The 22,349-nt window shown below is 33.2% G+C and overlaps 1 protein-coding gene across 9 annotated transcripts in view; it reads right to left on the reverse strand.

Moving 5' to 3' along the window:
• The window catches only part of LOC128989922 (uncharacterized), a 147,024-nt gene that overhangs the window by 6,577 nt on the left and 118,098 nt on the right, over positions 1 to 22,349 (reverse strand). For 2 of the 9 annotated variants that reach the window (XM_054412059.1, XM_054412057.1), the window contains 14 exons: positions 14,993 to 15,031; positions 14,257 to 14,388; positions 13,571 to 13,753; positions 13,085 to 13,225; positions 12,563 to 12,751; positions 11,763 to 11,900; positions 9,301 to 9,438; positions 4,343 to 4,443; positions 3,826 to 3,910; positions 3,058 to 3,189; positions 2,316 to 2,498; positions 1,623 to 1,763; positions 946 to 1,020; positions 317 to 424 (listed from right to left, as the gene is read on the reverse strand). In XM_054412059.1, coding sequence (XP_054268034.1) covers positions 317 to 424; positions 946 to 1,020; positions 1,623 to 1,763; positions 2,316 to 2,498; positions 3,058 to 3,189; positions 3,826 to 3,910; positions 4,343 to 4,443; positions 9,301 to 9,438; positions 11,763 to 11,900; positions 12,563 to 12,751; positions 13,085 to 13,225; positions 13,571 to 13,753; positions 14,257 to 14,388; positions 14,993 to 15,031 — 1,785 coding nt within the window. The remainder of the gene's footprint in view (positions 1 to 316; positions 425 to 945; positions 1,021 to 1,622; positions 1,764 to 2,315; positions 2,499 to 3,057; positions 3,190 to 3,825; positions 3,911 to 4,342; positions 4,444 to 9,300; positions 9,439 to 11,762; positions 11,901 to 12,562; positions 12,752 to 13,084; positions 13,226 to 13,570; positions 13,754 to 14,256; positions 14,389 to 14,992; positions 15,032 to 22,349) is intronic. The other 7 variants (XM_054412061.1, XM_054412060.1, XM_054412065.1 and 4 more) reach the window with 5 other exon arrangements.

Genomic DNA, 22,349 nt, shown 5'->3' on the forward strand with positions numbered 1-22,349 from the left:
AACCACACTTGTCCGGTAACCACCTATTTTCTAGACTAGTAACGTAATATACTATTTTATTGAATTGAAAAATAGGACCACATGGTCCTTTTTTTACAGTTACACCCTCGTAAACATAATATAAGCTAAACAATTCATTTGAACAAAAAACATTTTAATTCTGAATTTATGGTGGGAAAAAATAATAGTCATTATTTGAACAGTTTACATTTCAACAGTTCATGATCATAAATGCAGCAAATTTAAATACTCATCTTCAGTAAAGTATTTAATTAAGTGTTTAAAATCAATAGTTTCAATGTTTAAAACAAATTACCATCATAAGCTAGAGGAACTCTCTTGCGGAAGTAGATCAGTGAAGGCGTGTGGATGATATTGTATCTAGCAGATGCTTCTGGATCTGAGATTTTCACCATGTCAATACCTGGAGGGAAAACATTGTCAATAAATAAATTGTATACAATATACAATGACAGATTGTCATGTCCAACTTAAAACACCAATATTTTCCATACCTGTGGGGATAACTAGGTTCAAGTAAAGGGTGCGGAGGGGTGATAACCAGTAAGGATGAGGGATGTGCATTACTACCCCATGTGTAAAGGGAGTGTCTACTAAGAAATTTTTTTTAATTTTAAGTGAATTTCAAGGTATTCTAATAGGAGTTTTGTAGTGGATAAGTCCTTATCAATTAGTTGAATCAAAGGATGCAGATAATATGTTTGTACAATTTTAACCTTAATTGTTTTTTTTACCCAATACCAAGCAGTAAACTATCAGTATAATGAGTGATAAATTTTCCTTTATATTAATTTGAGTACTTTCTTTGGAATAAATCTTTCACAAGTGGAAATGACGACTTGTTGGCAAATACTCTAACGTGGTATTCAGCCAGTGCCGTGATTGCCCTAGTACTTATTCAAATTTAAAACAAAATCAACTCACCATACAGATCTGCCTCATCATCAATCATTTCCAGTTCTTCCAGAATCTCATCACATTCAGGACAATCTTCATCATCTAGAAAAAAAACCATTGTTATGATTTAGTCCCCAGCATGTCACAAGTACATTTTATTTATAATAGCTGTGGTGATTTCAATGTTAAGGTTGATAATGGATCTTGGGAAGCTTAGATTATACACACGGTAACAAACTCAACTTCAAAGGAATACAGAAGTCTATCAGTAATTTAGGGTAGGCCTACTTGCAGCACTTGGCCAAATTAACTCGAGGGAGGGAATTTAAATTGTTATTGCAATGTATTGTTTTTTTTTCTTATTGAGCTTATTTTTTGTCTGTAAAATTTAGGCATAACATATTTGTAATGTTTATCTGTTATTACAATAATACAATTTCTATATGGTTTTCCTGCTTATTCTAGACTTTTTAAATTACTATTGAAGTAATCTTGTGACTATTTGGGTACCTATGATAAAATTCAGGCATTAAATAAATACAAATTCTTCTTGATTGAAAACATCTGAAAACTGTTTTAACCTTTTAGTGATGGAGGAGTTCTACAATTCCTCCCATAACGAGAAAACTCTTCAAATCTTTTAAGACACCTGAGTTTTGTATTTTAGAAGATATAAATGAGGAAAGCAATAACAGAACACTTACAGAAAAATACAGCGAGATAGAGAGACTGGTCAAGAAGACGTTCCAGCATTCTGTTGTTGACCTGTTCTATCTCGTCTGCTAGTTCTCTGTTGTCATCGTCTACCAGCCACTCCAGCACAGACTCTTCATTTTGGAGGTCACCTTAAATACAGTGTACTCTCAGCAATCTCCTAGTGCCATAACCCATGCTACTTTACCTCTCATTACTTTCCCCTCATAGACTCACCGACCGAAAACACTTTATTGAAAACCCTTTGACCTCTAGGTCAACGGTATTAAGTAATTTCACGTGAGCAATATATAATTTATTTCATATATATATATGTCTCTCCCACTGAGCTACAGACAGTTCAGCTACTCAGTTACACAACACTTGACCGAGATGGGATTCGGAGCCTTGATCAATGGTGTTGTATGGTCAGACATTGCTTAGGCCTAACTGTAAACCGCACTAACAACAATAAAACATCTGTGATATATCGCCCATTAGAGCTCAAATGGTAAAATTCATTCCACGAGAGTTATACAGATTTTGTTCCTAATCTTCACATCTTAAAAATAACTTGAATTCACATTTATCAACGTAACTGACATCAGATAGCAATTCTCCTCAATCAAATCTTCCAGTTCGCTTATTTTTTTAATCAAATAAAACATAGAACATTATTTAAGGTAAAACATAATCTGAAGTACCTTCAAAGAGCAGGGGGTTTCCGTTGCGGAAGTACACCATGGCGGGGAATGTTTTGATGGAGTATCGCTTGGCGAGTTGCGGATCCTGTATCTTCACCATGTGGATACCGAACACGTCACACTCATCGTCAATTTTCTCCAGCCCTTCTAGAATCTCATCACAGATGTGGCAGTTGAGCTTGTCTGAAAAATAAAAGCAAGTTAAAATTGATTGCTTCAGTGTGTGCCTTATGAAAATAACGATCAACTTTCAATGGAAATTTAATTATTTGTGAACCATTTTTTATTTGGTTTAAATATTTGATGAATTCATTGATCAGGTCTTTGAGTGGTTGGGTTTTACCCTCAAATTAGATGGTTAGTTTTGCTTTGAAGTAGTATTGATTGTGGAAAAGGCCCTAATTCTATTGCATCTGTATTGTGTAATGAGAAATACAATTTCTAATACTTTTGATCAAATTAAAGATTTTTCCAACTAAGGAATTTTTGACGACCATTTTTGTGTTTCAATCTTGAAATGTATTTCCTCTGTTATTTTCTAGAGGTGGTTTGGAAGTAGGTTGAATGTTTAAGTAAGTTTTTTTTAATTTTTAGGGTGTTCTAAACACCCTGGATTTTACTGTCAAAACTTAAGTTATAATTTTACACTAACATACATTAGTGTAAAAAAATTCCTTCAATATCTAGTTGATTACATTGACTATACAATGTTTATGTCATATTTAACACCAGTGCAACTCACAGAAGTACACAGCCAGGTACTGAGTTCCCTCCACCATCTCCTCCAGCATTACTCTTGTTATCAGTTCAATTCTGTCCTCGGTCCTCTGAGTTATCAACCATTGCAACACTTCCTCCTCCTCGGTCAGGATACCTATAGTTCAGAGATACAGTACATCTTTGATAAACCAAACCTTCGATGAATCAACATTTTGATAAGTCAAATGTCACTAACGCCTTTTAACTTTTTTACTTAACATACTGTTAGTTATTCTAAACAAACAGTTTATCAAGATCACATTGAGTACCTAATCAAAATGATTGGATATTTCTAGTTTTTACATTACATTTTAAATCAAAACTTAAGACTATGCAATTATAAAACCAGTATGCATTTAAATGTTTTAACTGAAACCTATGCTGTAGATAAATTGAAGGAGAATGTTGCTGAAAAAATGTTGTTAAGTTAGAATGCATGGGTTAAGATAAAAATATTTGAAATAAAATGTATTTGACTGAATTTTTTTATTGTACATGTACATAGTGTTACAAAACTATGCATACCTCACAACACGAGCTATTTCTTTTACTTCTAAAGAGTTAATAATGAGGCTCTGCATTAAAATATGAAGTGTATTTACTAAATAATGGTGTAAATACCTGCATTCATGTGATCAATTTGTTGCTAAATTAGCAACAAATTGATCACATGAATGCAGGTATTTACACCATTATTTAGTATTTAACTGTGATCAGGAGGCTAAAATTCAATATAATGAAGTGTATTTACCTTCAAACACGTTTGGCACTTGATGTTCAAAATAGACTAGCGATGGAAAATCACTCACACCAAAATCCATGGCCACCTTAAAGTCCTGTTGAAATTAAAGTTTTATCAACAACAGAAAAAAAGCCTCATTTGAGTCTGAATTATTTTGTATAGCTCATATTGATTTCTTAATTCTAAAAGGTCTAAAATATATAAGCTTTAAAAGAAATATTAATTACAAAAATGAATATATTATACAGTGACATTATTATTTCATCTATAAATTTTCAAAAAGCATCAGAGGCATAGGGGTAATGGAAAAATACACGTTGTTGTCAAACATTATGAAAAGTCACAAATTAAACAGGGGACCCAGGGGGCCCTATTGGGGACACAGGGACCCTGCATAGGAAGGACTATCTTACCCCTTGCAAATTTAAACATAAAATCAAACTATGAAGTTTATCATTAATCCGTAGTAGGCTACTATTAATAACAAATATTTATATTGAACTACAAGTATGTAAACAAGTGGAACCTGTGTTTTGACGAAGGTGATTCCGTGACGATCACAATCATCGTCAATGTTCTCCAACTCTTCCAAGATCTCCTTGCATTGGTCACATTCGTCACTTTTGTCTGGAGGATGAAACAAAATGATCTAAGTACAGCACTTGTACACACAGCTTAATTGAAAACGATATAAGTTATTTGTTAATATAGTAATATTTAATGCATTTTTATGTATTTTAAATACTTTTGATTGAAAACTGTTATATTCTTTTCTAATTATATTTTATTAATTTTTGCGTCCAGGATTCATAGAATCAAACTATAGTAGTACAGGTAACATAATCCTATTTTTAAATCAGTATTAAGTTTATTTTAAACTTTTTTAAAAAAGGTAAAATTTGAGTCTTGAGAAAGTAATACCGACTAATGAATGTAATACTCTTCAGTAATTTTATTAAGTGAGTCTGTGGCTCGATCGATAGCGTGACGGCTGGGGTTCGGCTCCTTATGGCAGCCATATACAGTTGACTCTCTCATACTGCACATCCCTTGTTTTGCTGAGTAGTATGGTTACGCTTGAGTTCTCTGATGGTAACTAAATATTGATCTCTTTTGAGGATAAATTTTACAGTGTCGTGTACTCTTTTGTTACAATTCCATTTCAAGCACTATGGATTGTTTTAATTTGTTTTAATGGAGTTCAATAATAACTCAAAATAAACAGTAAAAAAAATACACACTCTACATAGAGAAAAAAAAACACTCTGTCTCCAGTTGATCCATAGGGGTTAGAAACACACATACAGCGATTGGGAGCGGAGCGGCGCGATTTAGAGCGACAAAATCAAATCCATACAATCAAGTAGTAACGCGCACACAAACAGCTGTTGGGAGCATAGCGATTAACTTTTGAACAATCTTGTTTGTTTTTCGAGCGCTTAAGAGCAGAGCGGGAAACTGCTTTGTTAAAGTCCTTTATTAAGCCAGATTGCTGATATAAGTCAGTCTGCTCAAGTCCCTGTGTGGAGGTCATTTCCATATATAGGCTACATTATCTATTATGCTGTCTGACCATTGTAACAGGACCCTACTTTTGATAATTAATTTAGATTTAATTCAAAGTAATTTAGGTTAGCTAAGGAGTTTGAAATTAAGCTTGTCTCAAATACTGGGGTCTCGGGTGGGGTTGAATATGTTTTGAATGATCAGAAACCAGTTATAGTTATAGATATAGATAGACTAATTTTGATAAATTTTGATAGTTCATTGAGCAATTCAATTCAAGGAGGTTAAGTTACAGAAGTTTAACATGAGCCGATAGACATACGCATGTACAGCACGAATCGTGATTCATGCTTCTTAAGAACTGGAAACGAATAGTGATATTCACCATTCATCTCCCTTCATTCACTTTATGCACCGACTCCAACAAGTTTGAAGCTCGCAAAATGAATATGTTATTGTTTTCGCTGTGCTGCAAATTGTGTGCAAACTTAACTATCCAGTACTATGTCTATGTGACATCTTGGAACTGATCAAGTTCCCGTTTGTGTCGCTCTCACTAGTCGCTGTATGTGTGTGATGTCAGTCGCTCTCAGTCGCCTCGCTTTAGCTCGCTCTTGCTCCCAATTGCCGTATGTGTGTTTCTGCCCTAAGGGTGGCAGTGAAAAAAATTAAATGTAGGTTCACTAAACACATTTTAGATTATATTATACATGTAGGCCTATTATATAATTTGTTTTACATTACACACTATAATATGTATTACTCATCTCTGACTACTTTAACATGATTCTACTCCATGCATTATAACTCCAAATTTTACACGTAAAACACAAAAAAAATCACAATTAGTAGAGTAAATAATAATGTACAAACAGTTGTATACAGGGTGAGTTTTAATTGTCCCCCCCCCTAACTTTTTTCTACACTTTTTTAAATATCAATCCCAGACCACTTCCAAACATTGTTGGGTAAAAAGTACTTCATTTTGACAAGGTGATCATTTCCGGCCGCCATCATGGATCCGCCATATTGGATGCAAAATATTTTTTTCAAAAGTAAAGGTGGGGTTGTGACCCATTATTTCAAATTAGATTTTTACCCTGATTACAATGCCATAAACCGTTTTTAAAAATCTTGATTCATTCAAAAGTTATGAGGGCTTTTTAAAACTTCATTTTCAGCCCATTTTAACATTACGTATTTACAAACTAAGACCATAATCTCAAAAAAGTGCTAGATAAAGATAAGTATACACTACCAGTCATTGTCAACATATTTTCCCTTCGTTATGATTGATGTATTTTTTTCGGCCGCCATCTTGGATCCGCCATTTTGAAATGTGATATATTATTTTAAATATGAAGGGTGTGTTGTGACCCATCATTTCGAACTACTTTTTTAAGCTTAACTTAATGCCGCAATCATTTTTTAGTTATCAAGTTTTATTTATGAGATATTGCATTTTTTTTGTTAAAAATGTGAATATTTCAAAATCAAAATATGAAAATGAAAAACGGATCATGGAATTGAGTTCAGCTTAAAAAAGTAATCCGAAATGATGGGTCACAACACCCCCGTCATATTTAAAATAATTTATCATATTTCAAAATGGCGGATCCAAGATGGCGGCCGAAAAAATTCTATCAGTCATAACCAAGTGAAAATAAGTCGACAATGACTGGTAGTGTATACTTGTCTTTATCTAGCACTATTTTGAGATTATGGTCCTTAGTTTGTAAATGCACAATGTTAAAATGGGCTAAAAATAAAGTTTTAAAAAGCCCTCATAACTTTTGAATGAATCAAGATTTTTTTAAACGGTTTGTGGCATTGTAATCAGGGTAAAAATTTAGTTCAAAATAATGGGTCACAACCCCACCTTTACATTTGAAAAAAAAATTTTGCATCCAATATGGCGGATCCAAGATGGCGGCCGGAAATGACCACCTTGTCAAAATGAAGTACTTACTACCCAACAATGTTTGGAAGTGGTCTGGGATTGATATTTGAAAAAATGTAGAAAAAAGTTGGGGGGGGGACATTTAAAACTCACCCTGTATATTAAATTAAATAGAGCAGCTGTAAAGCCTTGGCAGTCTAAAACTACTTAGCTAAGAAATTTTCTTAAAAAGAATAGAGAGAGAAGGGGTTGTTGCAAGCAAAGAAGCCAAACTAATGAACTAAGAATGATCGGAATCCACAATATTCATTCAGGTAAATGATATTACATGAAAGCCAATACAATGGGGTGAAAGTAGGGTGATAAAACATTTTGGAAAACTAGGGAAAATGATTTACCAGCACCATTTCCTAAGTTGTCCAATCTTACAGTCTCTGGCTGGTCTGATGAAAAATTTTCATCTTATCTTGACTTTCACAACACAATTTTTTTATAAAAGCAAAACATTATACGTAAAATCAAAATGATTATGAAAAATAATTGCAAACTTCTGCAATAAAATATAAAAATGGGTTGACAAAAAATTAAAAAAAAAATCAAACCCCTTTACTAAAACGTATAGCTAATTTAATAACTATAATTTAATAATTATTTAAAAGAAATTGTGTTACTTTACCTATCAAATTGCCAAGCTTATTGAAAATTGCAATGATTATACAGGGTGTTTATAAAGGAATGCCGGGATTCTAAACGGTCATTGCTCGATGACTATTCAAGATAATTAAATGGTTTGAATATCAAATTGAAGGGAAAAGAACAAAGTTTTTTCTCAAACTTTGATGCGATTTGGAATAATTTAATAAAATTCAGATATTAATTAATCTTATATCAGCGTAAAAATGGCTAAGTCTGTACGCTTAGGGCGATCGGTGGGTTAATCTCATGTCTTAACTGAACCTTTTTTTAGGCAGAAAGACTATATTTTACAGATATCATCATGAAGTGTTGATTTAGGTATGTTAAACTAAAGACTTTGTCGGGCAATCGATGTTTTGGGGCTTCAAATGCAGAATTGTCGGATTTCTTAGACTATATGTCATCGCTTGTTTTTAGGCGGCCAGTTGAATGTCTTTTCAAAACACTACGGTGCCACAAAACTCATTAAATCAGCGTCAAATTTCTTTATCATCAAATAGATTTAAATTTAGTTTAATTTAGCAATCGATATGAACTATGTGGAGCGCAGATTACACTCTGTGCCGTCTGTTGCGCTGTAAATATTGCACCGCGACTGGCGTCAGACGTGTGAGTTGCAATAGCGGCCTACCACCCTGCACCGGTTTTGCGCATGCCAAGGTTAAAGTTTCCTCCCTTGCTACACGGGAAACAAAACTTAGTTATTTTAGCTTAAATGTGTCGTATAAAACATTTTGTTATCTTGAATAGTATCCAAGCAATTGCCATTTAAAATTCCAGCACTCTTTTATAAACACCCTGTATATAAATACAAATTTAAAGTATAAAAAATATAAAAACTTACTTGTAACTATTGTAATTTTTGAAGAATTTAATAATAAATACATTATTGACTTTGAATAAAATATTAAATGATATCAATAATCATACAAAAAATTAAATAGTAAATTTTTGTATGTTTAAGTTCAATCCCATCTTTTATTCATTCAAGTTAACACAAAAATTAATTTAAATTTCAAGATTTCATAAATGTTTAGGGTATTCCACCACTTTTAAAATTTACCACACCTATCCACTTACTCCAGATTCTTACAACCAAAACTAACCACCCATCTAATAAGCACTATATATTATTTACTGAAAAACACATTTAAAAACATGTTATGATTCTTACCCAACATACATGTATCTTTTTACTTACAATTACTCAAAGCTGATAAATAAAATGTTAAACTTTACGGGAAAAGTAAAAGAGATTTGTTTTAATTTAAAACCTCACTAAAAATAAAAATCAAAAATATCACAAAAATCAAAAATTTCTCTAGGCCTATCGTGAAGTGGTGCTAAACTACAGGAACGCCACTCGCAGTCAAGGAATCTACCAGGGTTATGATCATTCAAGGAGTCTGCCTCACTATCTTCCGTGTCTTCCTCCACTGCCGGATCCACCTCCAGATGTTTCTTAGCCTGTTGCTTGCGATACGCCTTGGAATTGCATAGGTCGCAAAGAGTCTTGTTCCCTACCGACACACCACTCCCTTACTTAACCGCACTTAGACATATGTGTTAGAGTTTAACTGAAGATCGGTTAAAATTGTTTAACATTCTCTACAATTATTTTTGATTTTTTTGAGTGAGGCATATGCAACAAGATTGGGGAAATCAACCTAGGGACATGCATTTTTCATTCAAAACTATGTGAGATTTATTTATTTTCTTTTCAGCATTTTAAGGAATTTTTGGAGGTCGGTAGACTTTGTTACAAGTTATTCCTACAGAGATAATGGGATTTATGTTTGTCTTTTATCTTATGAATCCTACAACTTGAATCCATTTAAACATACATTATTTTAAACACTTAAAGTGAATCCAAACCCAAGACGTTGTAATATACTTCAGAAGTCTATCAGCTAGAATTTTTTTTTAAACTTGTGCAGCTACTCTTAATTTTACGACCTAGGCCTACCATGTTTTTTTAGCGACTTCTTAATGGTATATGGGAGAATGGTATGGTATGGCTATACAGCATAAACACTATGATTTAAATATTAAAATCTACATGTCTATACCCAAATAATACAGGTTCCTTAATTCTTTCAATCTTTTTGAAAACAAAACATTCTGAGATTTAATATTTTCAAATGGGTTCAACAGCTTGCAAATTTTACACACCAAACAACTATTGCTTTCGTGTTATTTTTTATGAGTATAATATACTAACATTTTACTCCTTTGGGACAATAATAATAGACAAAAATTTTAAAGTGGCAAAAGTTAATCACTGATGGAATGACGACTTACTGAATGTTACAATCAACAAAGCGCAAGCTGATATACACAAATGACATCGGTGTTAGGCTACAGACAGACAAAAGCTGTGTGAAGCCCTCCGTACTCACTAAGACAGGGGTTGATGGCTGAACTATTACCAGAATATAAACTGTCTTGGCCTGTAGTGTCAAACAGAAGGTCATTTGTAAGCAAACAGAAGTGAAGGTTTTGGATTGAAGTTTTACAGTTAAATAACATCTCATATACCAGAAAGCAATTTGTCAGGCTTATGCCCATTACAAAACAACGACAAATCCTATAACTTAAAAACAAAATCATTTTTAGTTGTCACTCTATTTTAGTTTTAAGTCGTGTGTTTGAAAGTGTAAAGTAAAGCATTTGCAAAATGTTAACATAACGAGTTTAAACATCGTAACTTTCTTATCATTTCCAAGCAAATTAAATAATTCTGATAAACCTTAACATGGTGATTTTGGAAGCCCAGAGGCAGAGTTTTAGGATTAGCAATAAAACAGAAAACTTCACAGGTACAAACCTTAACGGCAATGGGATGGACGGTGTGGTAATGTAAAGGAAAAGGACATACCGTAAATTGCATTTGATATATTAGATATTGAGAAACATAGACAATATTTTAAAAATGACAATCGATTGACAGCTAATATCTTTTGATTTGTAGGTTGTTTGCATGAATACTTTTGTTGAGGAATTAAACTGAGAGTTAGAATAAATTCCACTTTTAGTAGTGGCAAAAGGGGAACAATATTCAATGCAACCAAAAACCACCACTAGTTTAATTTTATACTAGTTCAGGAAGACCTGCTATAGTTTACCTGATTGTTTTAATGGTGAGATTTTTTTAACCTATAGCAACTTAAACTAAAAATGTATGACCATTTAAAATTACTTGTATTTTCTTTTTTGGACATCACAACACCAAAAGCACCAAAGACAGCCAAGTTATCAGGGTTAAAAAGCCGGCCATTCTTACCTTAATTGACATAGGTGTATATACATTAAAATGAAGACAAAATGTTGAAAAATAAGTGTGTTTTACTTATAGTTGACTTACCTCCTTAAATGGTTAATTAACATGGAGTTCATGTGTGTAGCCAAGCCACCATAAACATATTTTGGGCCAATCAACAAAAATGTTAACAAAACCTTGCTGGTGACCCCTATGTAAGACCTTTAAATAAAAAAAATATTTACTGAAAATAATTAATTGGGACCCGAAACTGTTAAAATAATACACTGGTTTTTAAGTTCACTTGTTGTGAATTAAGTTTTTATAGGGTTTTATAAACTGCAAGAGTTAGTTGTACTTGTTGTGCTTTTGTTTTTTAGTATTAAAAACCACATTCATTGTTTTTATTGTAAAAAGGTTATAGTATTTTAAAAAAAAAAGCACATAATATTTGTTTTATTACAAATTGTTTATTTTTTTTTGTTACTCAAGCATATACTAAACTCTTAACTGTGTCAAGCGTACATCAAATTTGTCTACAGTTTACTCAGCAAAAACAGATAGTAAATTGAAAATTTGTCTTACAGAAATAAACTGCCAAGGCCTCAGATTCCTGAATTGTTTTCAAGAGCTCGTCTCCGTTGACTTCATCGATGACATCGCCTGACGGATCCTTCTGTGTGAGCAGCCAGTTCAGAATGTCTTGTTCTTCGTATAGGTCACCTGGAAAAGATTTTTGTTTTCCAAATACTATTGCCAATATACATTTTGAGAGATTATTTGCTGGCTCGTGAAAATAACAAGATTAGACTGCTTGAGGGTCCAGAATGAGGACAAAGCATTTAAGTATTGTCAATTTTATTACATTCTATCACCTAGCTTGACTGCACAGAGCTTACTGAGGTGAGGAAATTCACCTTTATGTTGAGAGGCAGACCCATGCTTAGGTGGGCTCATAGATGATGTAGTTTGGTTTGAAATTCTACCTTTAGTGTGATGAAATTGAACGCAAAAAGATCTTTGTGGCTGACTCTCAAAGGAACAGTCAAGGGGCTATTAATTCAATTAAATTCAATAATTTATTTTCACAAAATGTTTGCAGATCTAGCATAGCTGGAAAACAGGTAAAATGTTGGATAATTAATGTATGGATAATTAAAATAAATAAAACTATAATAACTAAAAAATATGCTAATAAATTGAATAAATACATCATTTGAAAAATCATCTACATAGTGTTTGTAATACACCCCATCAAGCAGCAATTTGGTATCTTCTTTTATAGTTTGATGTAGATACAGTCAGAGAGACAGTAGAGTCTTGATTATCTAACCTAAGGTGCCTAAAAGAAGTCCTTAGAATTACTTTTAATGAATCAGCCTCACCAGCATAGATGACGGGTTCCTTGGAGCTCATTTTGAAAAACAGTACAGCGGGCAGAGCAAAGACTCCGAACTCCTTAGCCATCTGCTTGTCGTCAATCTTGACAAAGTCTATTCCTGCACCCTCGGCCTCGTCATCAATGTGTTCTATCTCGGCCAGCACTCGGTCGCACTGCTTGCAGTCGTCACTGTCTAGACAGAACACCTCAAACACTTCTACTCATCCGACACACTAGTGGTAAAGTCAGTCAAACCCAAATAGTTAACAAGCTTATTCAGAAATATTCATTGAGAGATGGATAAGTGTTTATCCCTGATGGATATGACTATGGCTTAACAAGAGCCGAGACCCGGGTCATCCACTGTAATGGAAGCTAAAATTTTATCAACTTATTCCACTTTTCCAATAATAGTGTATCCGCTATAAGAACTAAAAAATATAATTAAATACAATTTCTTTGAAATTTTTGTAAAATCAAAATGTGAAAGTTGTCATGAAATTTAAATAAGAAGTGAAAGACTCACAGAAGAATGCTGCGATGTAATCAGATGTCTGCCGTATTTTGTTGAACATTTTCCGGTTGACTTTCTCTATGTGTTCCGTCAGCTCCATGTTTTGTGGATCTGTCAGCCAATCAAGAAGCTCTTCGTCATCATCAATGTCTCCTGAAAAAACAAGGATACATAGTTAGTAACAGTTCAACAGAATGAAGTGGTGTTAAAACTGTAGGAACCATTAACTGTCCGACTCAATGGCAAAGGTAGGCAGGGTCCTTCCTCAGTACGGGACAGCTCAATTGTTTTCTGACTGGGATAGGTTAGGTAGGAATGATTATTAGGCGTTCAAATGCGGACAGAATATGATAAGTCTTGTGGACATGGAGCAGAATCAAACTATGTAGCACACAGTGTTGATGAGTGTTGTCTGTTTTGATTGTTCAAGGAAATTCTTTAGTCAGCATAACACATTTTCTTCTCTTTTTCTTCTTCTCATAACACAAATTGCCTTACCATCGTAGTTGATGTATTTCCCTTTGCGGAAGTACGTGACACCAGGAGGGTTGCGATAGCCGTACTTCTTGGCCATGAGTCGGTCAGAACACTTGACGATCTTGATCCCGTACTCGGACGCTTCGTCATCAATCAACTCAACATGACGCAGCACTTTGACTGTGAACGGGTCCTCTTCCAAGTCTGCAAACAACCGTTACAAATAAAGGTTCGTGACTTGAAATAGTTGGTTAAATTGGTTAACAATATTATTTACTAGCCACTATACCCGTGCTTCACAACAAGAAGAGAATGAGGAAGGGAATACTGTAGACGATCTCTTATACATAAAATAACTCAAATAACTCTCATACTTAAAAATGTATGGACATTGATCATACAGTACGCTAAGCATACTATAATGTGTGAGTGAATATGAAAAGTCACGAAAATAGAGAAAACAAGAAATTTGACAATGATGCACCTTAACCCTTGAAACTAAAGTCATGGAAACACTATAAGGATTGAGGGCGGTGGAAAGAATAGGTACCCTTAGAATTTTAATTGGTTTCAATCTAGGAGGCAAATAATATGAATACATACGCTTGATAGTGTTTCAAAATAGTCAGATATTAACAATCTTAGAGTTTACAAAATATATCTAGAGTTTATAATATTTTAACTATCTGTTGTACAAGTTTACTCACAAAACACCACTGCCAGGAACTCCTTAGTGTCGATGTACTCAAACAACGTTTCTCTATCAATGTCTTCAATACTCTCGTCAGTCTTCTGCTTGATCATCCAATGTAGTACCTCGTCTTCATCAAACAGATTACCTGAAACATTCTCTTGTCTTTTACTTCACTAGAGTGGTAAACTTTAGAAAAAAAGAGTTTCAACATTCACTTTGCTATTTTAGAATATTTAATTTTGAAAATTAATAACCATTATTAAATTTTAATACTGTGATGAATTACAGTTTCTTTTTGGGAAACCTAATTTTTTATCCAATTTCACCAGTCAAATGGATTTACTATAAATGATACTGTAGTTTCAAAAAGACTTAAGAAAATTTATGAACAAAACTGTTTAGAAAACACAAAATAGGAACCAAAGAGGTAATAGGGAAGTGGGAGAAAATCCAGTCATTGGAAGGATTTTAAAAAGATTTCCACTTATCTCCTTGGATTTTCACCATGAGTAAATACTTGGAAAATAGGGGAAATAGAAAAGGTTCAAATCTCAACTGAAGAGCTGCACTTAAAACAGGGATGAAACTGGTGGGGAAGTTCTTAAGAGTTGAACATTAAAAGATAACGGGGAGTTCAAACCTTTGAAAAAAGTAACAGACTCCAACCAAATCCTACAGATAAAGAACTACAGGGTGCAAAATGAACACCACAAACTCTACCATTTCTGGCACCAACATCTCTAACTCACCTTCTTCTGCTGTGGCTATGTTTACAGATCTGTATTTTCCTGAAATTCACAACATTGATACTTACCATAATAACAATAACAATTTAAGAGGTTTTAAGAAATCACCCTATAAGTGCAAAAAGTCTAAACATTTTTATTTGCCTTTGTCTTTTATTAGAATTCCAATATTTAAACTGAAATAAATATTTGAACATGAACAATATTAGACTAAGGTAAAAGGCTCAAGAACAGTTTAGTGCTTGAGCCTCTTGTTTGGATTCCAATAGGTAAACTGAAATAAGAATTTTTAAACTAAGGCTAGACGACATTTGATCAGAACAATTTGCGACACAATGTAATAATTGTTAAAAGCAATGAATAAATAAATAATCAACTTAATTTTATTGGAATTTATTCTTATTGTTCTAATATGTTGTTAAAATGTCTACATTTGAGCTGATAAAAGCGTTTGGACTAGAACAAAAATTAGAATAAGGCAAAATGCAATTGCTTTTATGTCTTATTAAAATTCTAATATTTAAACTGAGATAAATATTTTGACTGAAACAATCACACTTGCCTACTTTTCTCTATTTTAAGTACATATTTTAAATTATAAAAATTCTGAATTAAAGCACTTATAAATTCAAAAAGTAACTAGAAACGAAAATTATAAATTGAAAATTAAAAGGACCAATTGAGTTTACTGAATTCTACAACTCTTCCATCTCACATTTAATTTATTTAGAGTAGTTCACCTAAAAAGAATTTCATCTTAAGTTCTCCTTCCACCATTTGACATGTCCATCTGACCAAAATCATGTTGGTTGGTTGTCACATATTTTAAACCCTTATTGTGATTATAAAATACAATTGCTGGCAATTATCAGTAAAACTGAAGTCATGTACTGAAAAACTAATGTACCTAGTTAAAAAAATGAACTAATTGAAGCAATGCAAATTGATTGGAATAGTACACCCCTTAAAATATGTCATAACTGACACTTTGATAATCACAAATCATATAAAAAGTATAAAAAGTTAGTAAAATTCACTAAATTTGTAGGTTAGATAATAAGCAACAATTTAAGTTGGGATTTACATATTGAACACGTAGCTAAAAAAGTCCCCTCTAGTTTGTATGCATTGTATAAACTAGCCAATCTTTGTAATCACAAAACACTAAAAATTATATATTTTGCCTATATGTACCGTAGTCATTAAAATATAAATTTTTGTGTTTGCATCTACGGTGCTACAAGAAAAAAAATCTGGCCAGGCTTTTGATCCTGCAAAAAAGGAGCATTAAGAATAACTAGTGGCATGTAGGGACAAATGTCCCTCAAAAGCTCAAAATGTAAAACAACTTATTGTATAATTGAACAAACTACGAATCAAATTATTTATTTGTCAAGATGGATATTCCTGTACACCATATCTTTGTGTAAAAAGGTCTCTCTGTTTGATTTTTACACATTGACTGTTTAAAATTAACATATGTTCATCTTGTCACTTTCAATTTCTGACAACAGCTGGAGTTTCATAACAATGTTTGTTTCCCATGTTAATCTTATGGAGAAATATGAAACTTTGAAGGGCCCTAGGGCCTCACTATCATTTAACTAAAAATAAAGTTTCCTGCACAACTTCACGTTACGCTCTTTCCAATGACACCAAAAACATGTCAAATGTACAGTAGTTTCGGAGGAGTAATTGTCACAAAAACCTGCTTGGGTATTAAATAAGTATAGATAGATATGAGATATCATATTGAGAGACACTGTCAAAGAGGAATTTTAAAACCTGGTTATAATGACCATTTATACAGCATGTATATTTACAAAGTAATTATTTATTGCAGGCAAAATTTATTAGTTTTACATTTATTAATTGAATGCCACAATTATAATACAATAAATCGTGATATAATATCAACTCCTGCCCACAGATTAGGCTTGTATTTAAAAATTCCACTTATGCTGAAGCTAAATTTTAAATAAGGCTGCCATAGCACATAAATAAAATCATTTTTACAAATCATAAAAAAAAACTGTTTAAGCGTCACCTGTTGTTTTTGCTATTATATACTCTAGAAGAATATTCTATTCAGTAGGCCTAATGTTTTATTTCATAGAGGCTTGTGTCTTTTAAAGTCTTATAGTATTAATACCATTTGATGTACTTGATGTACAATATGAAATAAAGAATTGAAGAAGATGAAGAAGATGATATGAAGAATATTTTAATTGAATTGTAAGTCAATATGCAGACAACAGTTTTGGTCAAGATGTAGAAATATATAATTTTACCATAGTAGTTTGATGTTAAAATTGGTATTGTTAAATGTCTTCACAAAATATAATATCTTTAACAGTAATCTGTTCTGCTGATGCATTAAAAAAATGTTCAACTTATCAACCACAAGTTTTCTAGATGAATATAGTTTTTAATGTGTGCTATAAGGAATTAAACTCATATGTCAACTTTAATAGTTAGATTACATTAAAAGAGTTGACAGGTAAATTTTCACAAATCAATCATACTATGGGCTGGATAAAAATTTTACAGCTCAGGATTCCTTTAAACCTTAAAAATGCCAATGGTATAAAGAAATAAAAGTAAAACTGGTAAGCTTGCTCTAAAAAGGTAAATTATCGCATTTGAAAAATATGGTCCCTGGAATTCCTTATTCAACAATAAAGTACAAAATTTACCGTATAGGTCTAATTATAATTTGAACATAAAAGCTCCGAAAAACTGTAAAGCACTTTTTTCTGTCCTAATATGAGCGAGCATGGAATGAAAGTTCATTTACTACTGTTTAGGAATTGCTAAAACTATTATGTCATTTAGATAGTAGTACAGCAAGGTTTGATTTGTTACGTTAGGCATACAGAGATGAAAACTATAGTTTTGAAAAAAAAATTAAATAATTCCTCCTGGTTTTCAGGTGTTTCAAAATATTTCCACAGAAATGTCTCCAGGTTTTGCATTACTACAATACAATGTCCTGTTGTTTGCCGAGTTTGTCTCCTCCCTATTTATGTATACTTTATATTCCCATACAGTGGCCAGCTATTGGTAAGGCCAGAATTGAAAAAAAATACTGAAGTATTAAAAAAGTTGATAAGTATTGGACAGTTCATATCAATGTTTTCAAAATAAATGTGTAAACCGGTGTTCAATCTATTTGTGGAATAGGGTGGTAAGAGAGTAACATGAACATAAAAAAATGTGTTGAGCAATTCACTTAGCTCCAGTGTCTATTTCCAAAACAAAGAAAACAGTCAAACCAAAACAAGAATTTGTAATATAAAAATGGTTTATTTTACCTTTTTGCGTCGAACGATCCGTGTGTAGTTAGTACAACTACAGCTGTTTCATACCACTAGGGTACATCATCAGGTTGTTGGCAGAACGTTAGATAAAACAGCATTCATTCATAGATGAACTTGTCGAAATAAATATGTCTATATACACATAATACACGAAAAACATTTAAAAAACACGAATTTACGAACTTGGCCAAGTAACGAACACACGAGACTGGCGCCGATGGATGTTGCGTCATGACTGCAGTCGTGTGTCCAAGCATCAGCTGTTACCCCTCCCCCCCAACTCCTTTATCAGGACCAGTTTTGTTTTGGTTTAAATGAATGGCAGTATTGTAGATGATATTAGATCTGAATGAAATTTGTTCGTTCAATATATGGTCAGGGTGTTCTTTGGATGCCTTGTATATTTCGAACTCCTCTATTGTGTCCATGTATCTGCCTTTAGTACATAAATGCATAATTTCTAGATTACTATGTATGTCCTTGTAGTTGTGGTTTGCGTTAATTATGTGGTTGGCGAATGCTGATTTCGAGTTCTTTTTGGGTAGGTGTTCTTTAAACCTAGTGGCGAAAGAGCGAGCAGTTTGGCCGATGTAAAAGCTCGGGCAATCGTTACATGTCATTTTGTAAATACCTGTGCTGTTTACTTTATCGGAATGTGTTTTATTTTTTTCTTTAAGCATAGTAGATAACTTGTTAGATGTTTTGTATGCAACGTGTACATCGTTCTTTGCCATTTCTTTTCTCAAGGTGTTATTGAGTACTACTCCAAATTCAGCACATACATACTTTTTGTTTCTGGGTTCTAGAATCTCTTTTGTTTTATTTTTCTGTTTTCTGATAAGTTTATCAATGAGGGAGCTTTCATATCCATTGGCAACGGCAATGTGCTTCAAAATGTTTATTTCATTGTTGTAGTTTTCTGTGGTAAGGGGTATGGATAATAGTCTGTGAACGAAACTATTGTAAGCAGCTGTCTTGTGGTTGAAAGGATGGTGTGATGACGAATGGATGGTCTGGTCAGTTGTTGTTGGTTTCCTGTAGATTTTGAATTCCATGATGTGATCAGTTCTTGTTATTGTTACGTCTAAGAAATTAATTGATTTGTTAGCTTCGGTTTCGGTTAATTTAGCTTCGGTTAAGAAACAAATCAATTAATTTCTTAGACGTAACAATAACAAGAACTGATCACATCATGGAATTCAAAATCTACAGGAAACCAACAACAACTGACCAGACCATCCATTCGTCATCACACCATCCTTTCAACCACAAGACAGCTGCTTACAATAGTTTCGTTCACAGACTATTATCCATACCCCTTACCACAGAAAACTACAACAATGAAATAAACATTTTGAAGCACATTGCCGTTGCCAATGGATATGAAAGCTCCCTCATTGATAAACTTATCAGAAAACAGAAAAATAAAACAAAAGAGATTCTAGAACCCAGAAACAAAAAGTATGTATGTGCTGAATTTGGAGTAGTACTCAATAACACCTTGAGAAAAGAAATGGCAAAGAACGATGTACACGTTGCATACAAAACATCTAACAAGTTATCTACTATGCTTAAAGAAAAAAATAAAACACATTCCGATAAAGTAAACAGCACAGGTATTTACAAAATGACATGTAACGATTGCCCGAGCTTTTACATCGGCCAAACTGCTCGCTCTTTCGCCACTAGGTTTAAAGAACACCTACCCAAAAAGAACTCGAAATCAGCATTCGCCAACCACATAATTAACGCAAACCACAACTACAAGGACATACATAGTAATCTAGAAATTATGCATTTATGTACTAAAGGCAGATACATGGACACAATAGAGGAGTTCGAAATATACAAGGCATCCAAAGAACACCCTGACCATATATTGAACGAACAAATTTCATTCAGATCTAATATCATCTACAATACTGCCATTCATTTAAACCAAAACAAAACTGGTCCTGATAAAGGAGTTGGGGGGGAGGGGTAACAGCTGATGCTTGGACACACGACTGCAGTCATGACGCAACATCCATCGGCACCAGTCTCGTGTGTTCGTTACTTGGCCAAGTTCGTAAATTCGTGTTTTTTAAATGTTTTTCGTGTATTATGTGTATATAGACATATTTATTTCGACAAGTTCATCTATGAATGAATGCTGTTTTATCTAACGTTCTGCCAACAACCTGATGATGTACCCTAGTGGTATGAAACAGCTGTAGTTGTACTAACTACACACGGATCGTTCGACGCAAAAAGGTAAAATAAACCATTTTTATATTGCAATTTACGATCCAGAGGCTAACCCATCATGAAAGAATTTGTAGAAAAATACAAGAGTATTTTATCTACATAATACTTTTGATGGAAATATATATCATACTTAACCCTTAATATTTATCATTTAAAATGTGTAACTGTTCGTTTTTACCCCAGTACCAGTTATTTTCATTATTTTGATCAGTCTTAAATGTCCATAAAGATTGTAGGCACAAAAAATTATAGTATAAAAATGAGAATCTTGTGTTTTATCATAGACAAATAGAATGAATATAGACCGGCAGCAGTGCTGCGGTTAGCATATGTTCCGGCGCCCACCGCTAGGAGTGTCGTGTTGTTATGGCACACACCGCTGCAGCGTCTGCTGGCAGAATACGGCTCTGCGCTCTTTGTCTGCAGTGGTCTGCGCCGTTACTACACGGCACTCCTAGCGGTTGGCGTCAGAAGCTTCCCTTGACAGTCTAAATTTATGCTATTCGTCTATGATTTTATGCAGCCTATATTAATATATTTTCAAACTTTTTGTATTGATATTTTTGTACATGAGGGCATTTTACCCAGCCACTGGAAAAAACAAAAAAGGTACTACTTTGCCTGAAAAATATCCTGTGTGAAATAACCTTGTGCAGTGTGGACTATCGACAAAAACAAACACATTACTTACAATAACAAATCAAACAGAAGTGTAGAACTGGGAACTGTGAGTCGGCCAAAGTTAACAAATAAAAGAAACTGTTGGTTTTTAAAAATATCAGCTTTATTCAGAATCACATTGAATCACCATGTAAATACATCATGTTGGCATTTGTAAAAGGACGTAAAAATAAATTGAGAACACATTCGGTTTGAAGGACTTTGCTATCTAGCTTGAAACCTGGTTGTCATGATTAGATATGCCTTAGATTACTATACTCATACTGCTAGACTACCAGCACCGGTTGGCTGAGCTAAAACTGTAATCTACAATAGACCCTTTACTTTTGACAGAAGGCAAACGTTTTTACATTGCAACCTTCAGGAACAACTGTTTACTTTCTTTATTTACACAACATAGGTGAAGCGTATGATGTTTATGTACATTAACATTATACATAATTATTTGTTTATTTACAAAACAAATTCTACAGCTAGAGTGCCTATGGAGCAGCTAAGCTTGTTCAGTCTGACATTAAGTGTACAATTTACAGGAAATTTAACAATATCAATATATATATAGATGATAACAACAACAACCAAATGTAAACTAAAGTATGTACATCAAGGCAAACTGCTGTAAAAGCATGGGATGGTAGTAACATTTTGAAGGCACGGAAACCATAAAACAATAAACCGTAACAAAAATAAAAAGTACTTAAACAAGTTTACAAGCTTGAGACAACTGACATGTGAAATCAATTAGAATGTATAATTATTCAGTTTGAACCCTGACATTATTGCTGTGTCAAGTTATAGTATTTGTTTTGTTAAAAGTATCTAGTTGGACTAATTCACTTACTTAATTGGTTCATCTACACTTTAACAAATCAAATTGTTGATTAATAACAAGGGTCTAATATACTGTATTCACAAAAATAGAAAGCAAAGGCAGTGAGTGTTGTTTTATAAGAATATTTTTAGCAACTATACTTTATAAAAAGAATATTTAAGCTAATTTGGTGCATTTTGCAACTGTAACTGATCTAACTTTTTTACTTGTGGTAACGAAGGTTTATAGAATTATTACATCCAAATCTACTTTAATGACTACAGTAATTGTTCAACTTCCA

Source organism: Macrosteles quadrilineatus, unplaced genomic scaffold, assembly GCF_028750875.1.
Source record: "Macrosteles quadrilineatus isolate MER2022 unplaced genomic scaffold, UCM_ALF_1.0 Scaffold_3__2_contigs__length_128488019, whole genome shotgun sequence".
Taxonomy (NCBI): domain Eukaryota; kingdom Metazoa; phylum Arthropoda; class Insecta; order Hemiptera; family Cicadellidae; genus Macrosteles; species Macrosteles quadrilineatus.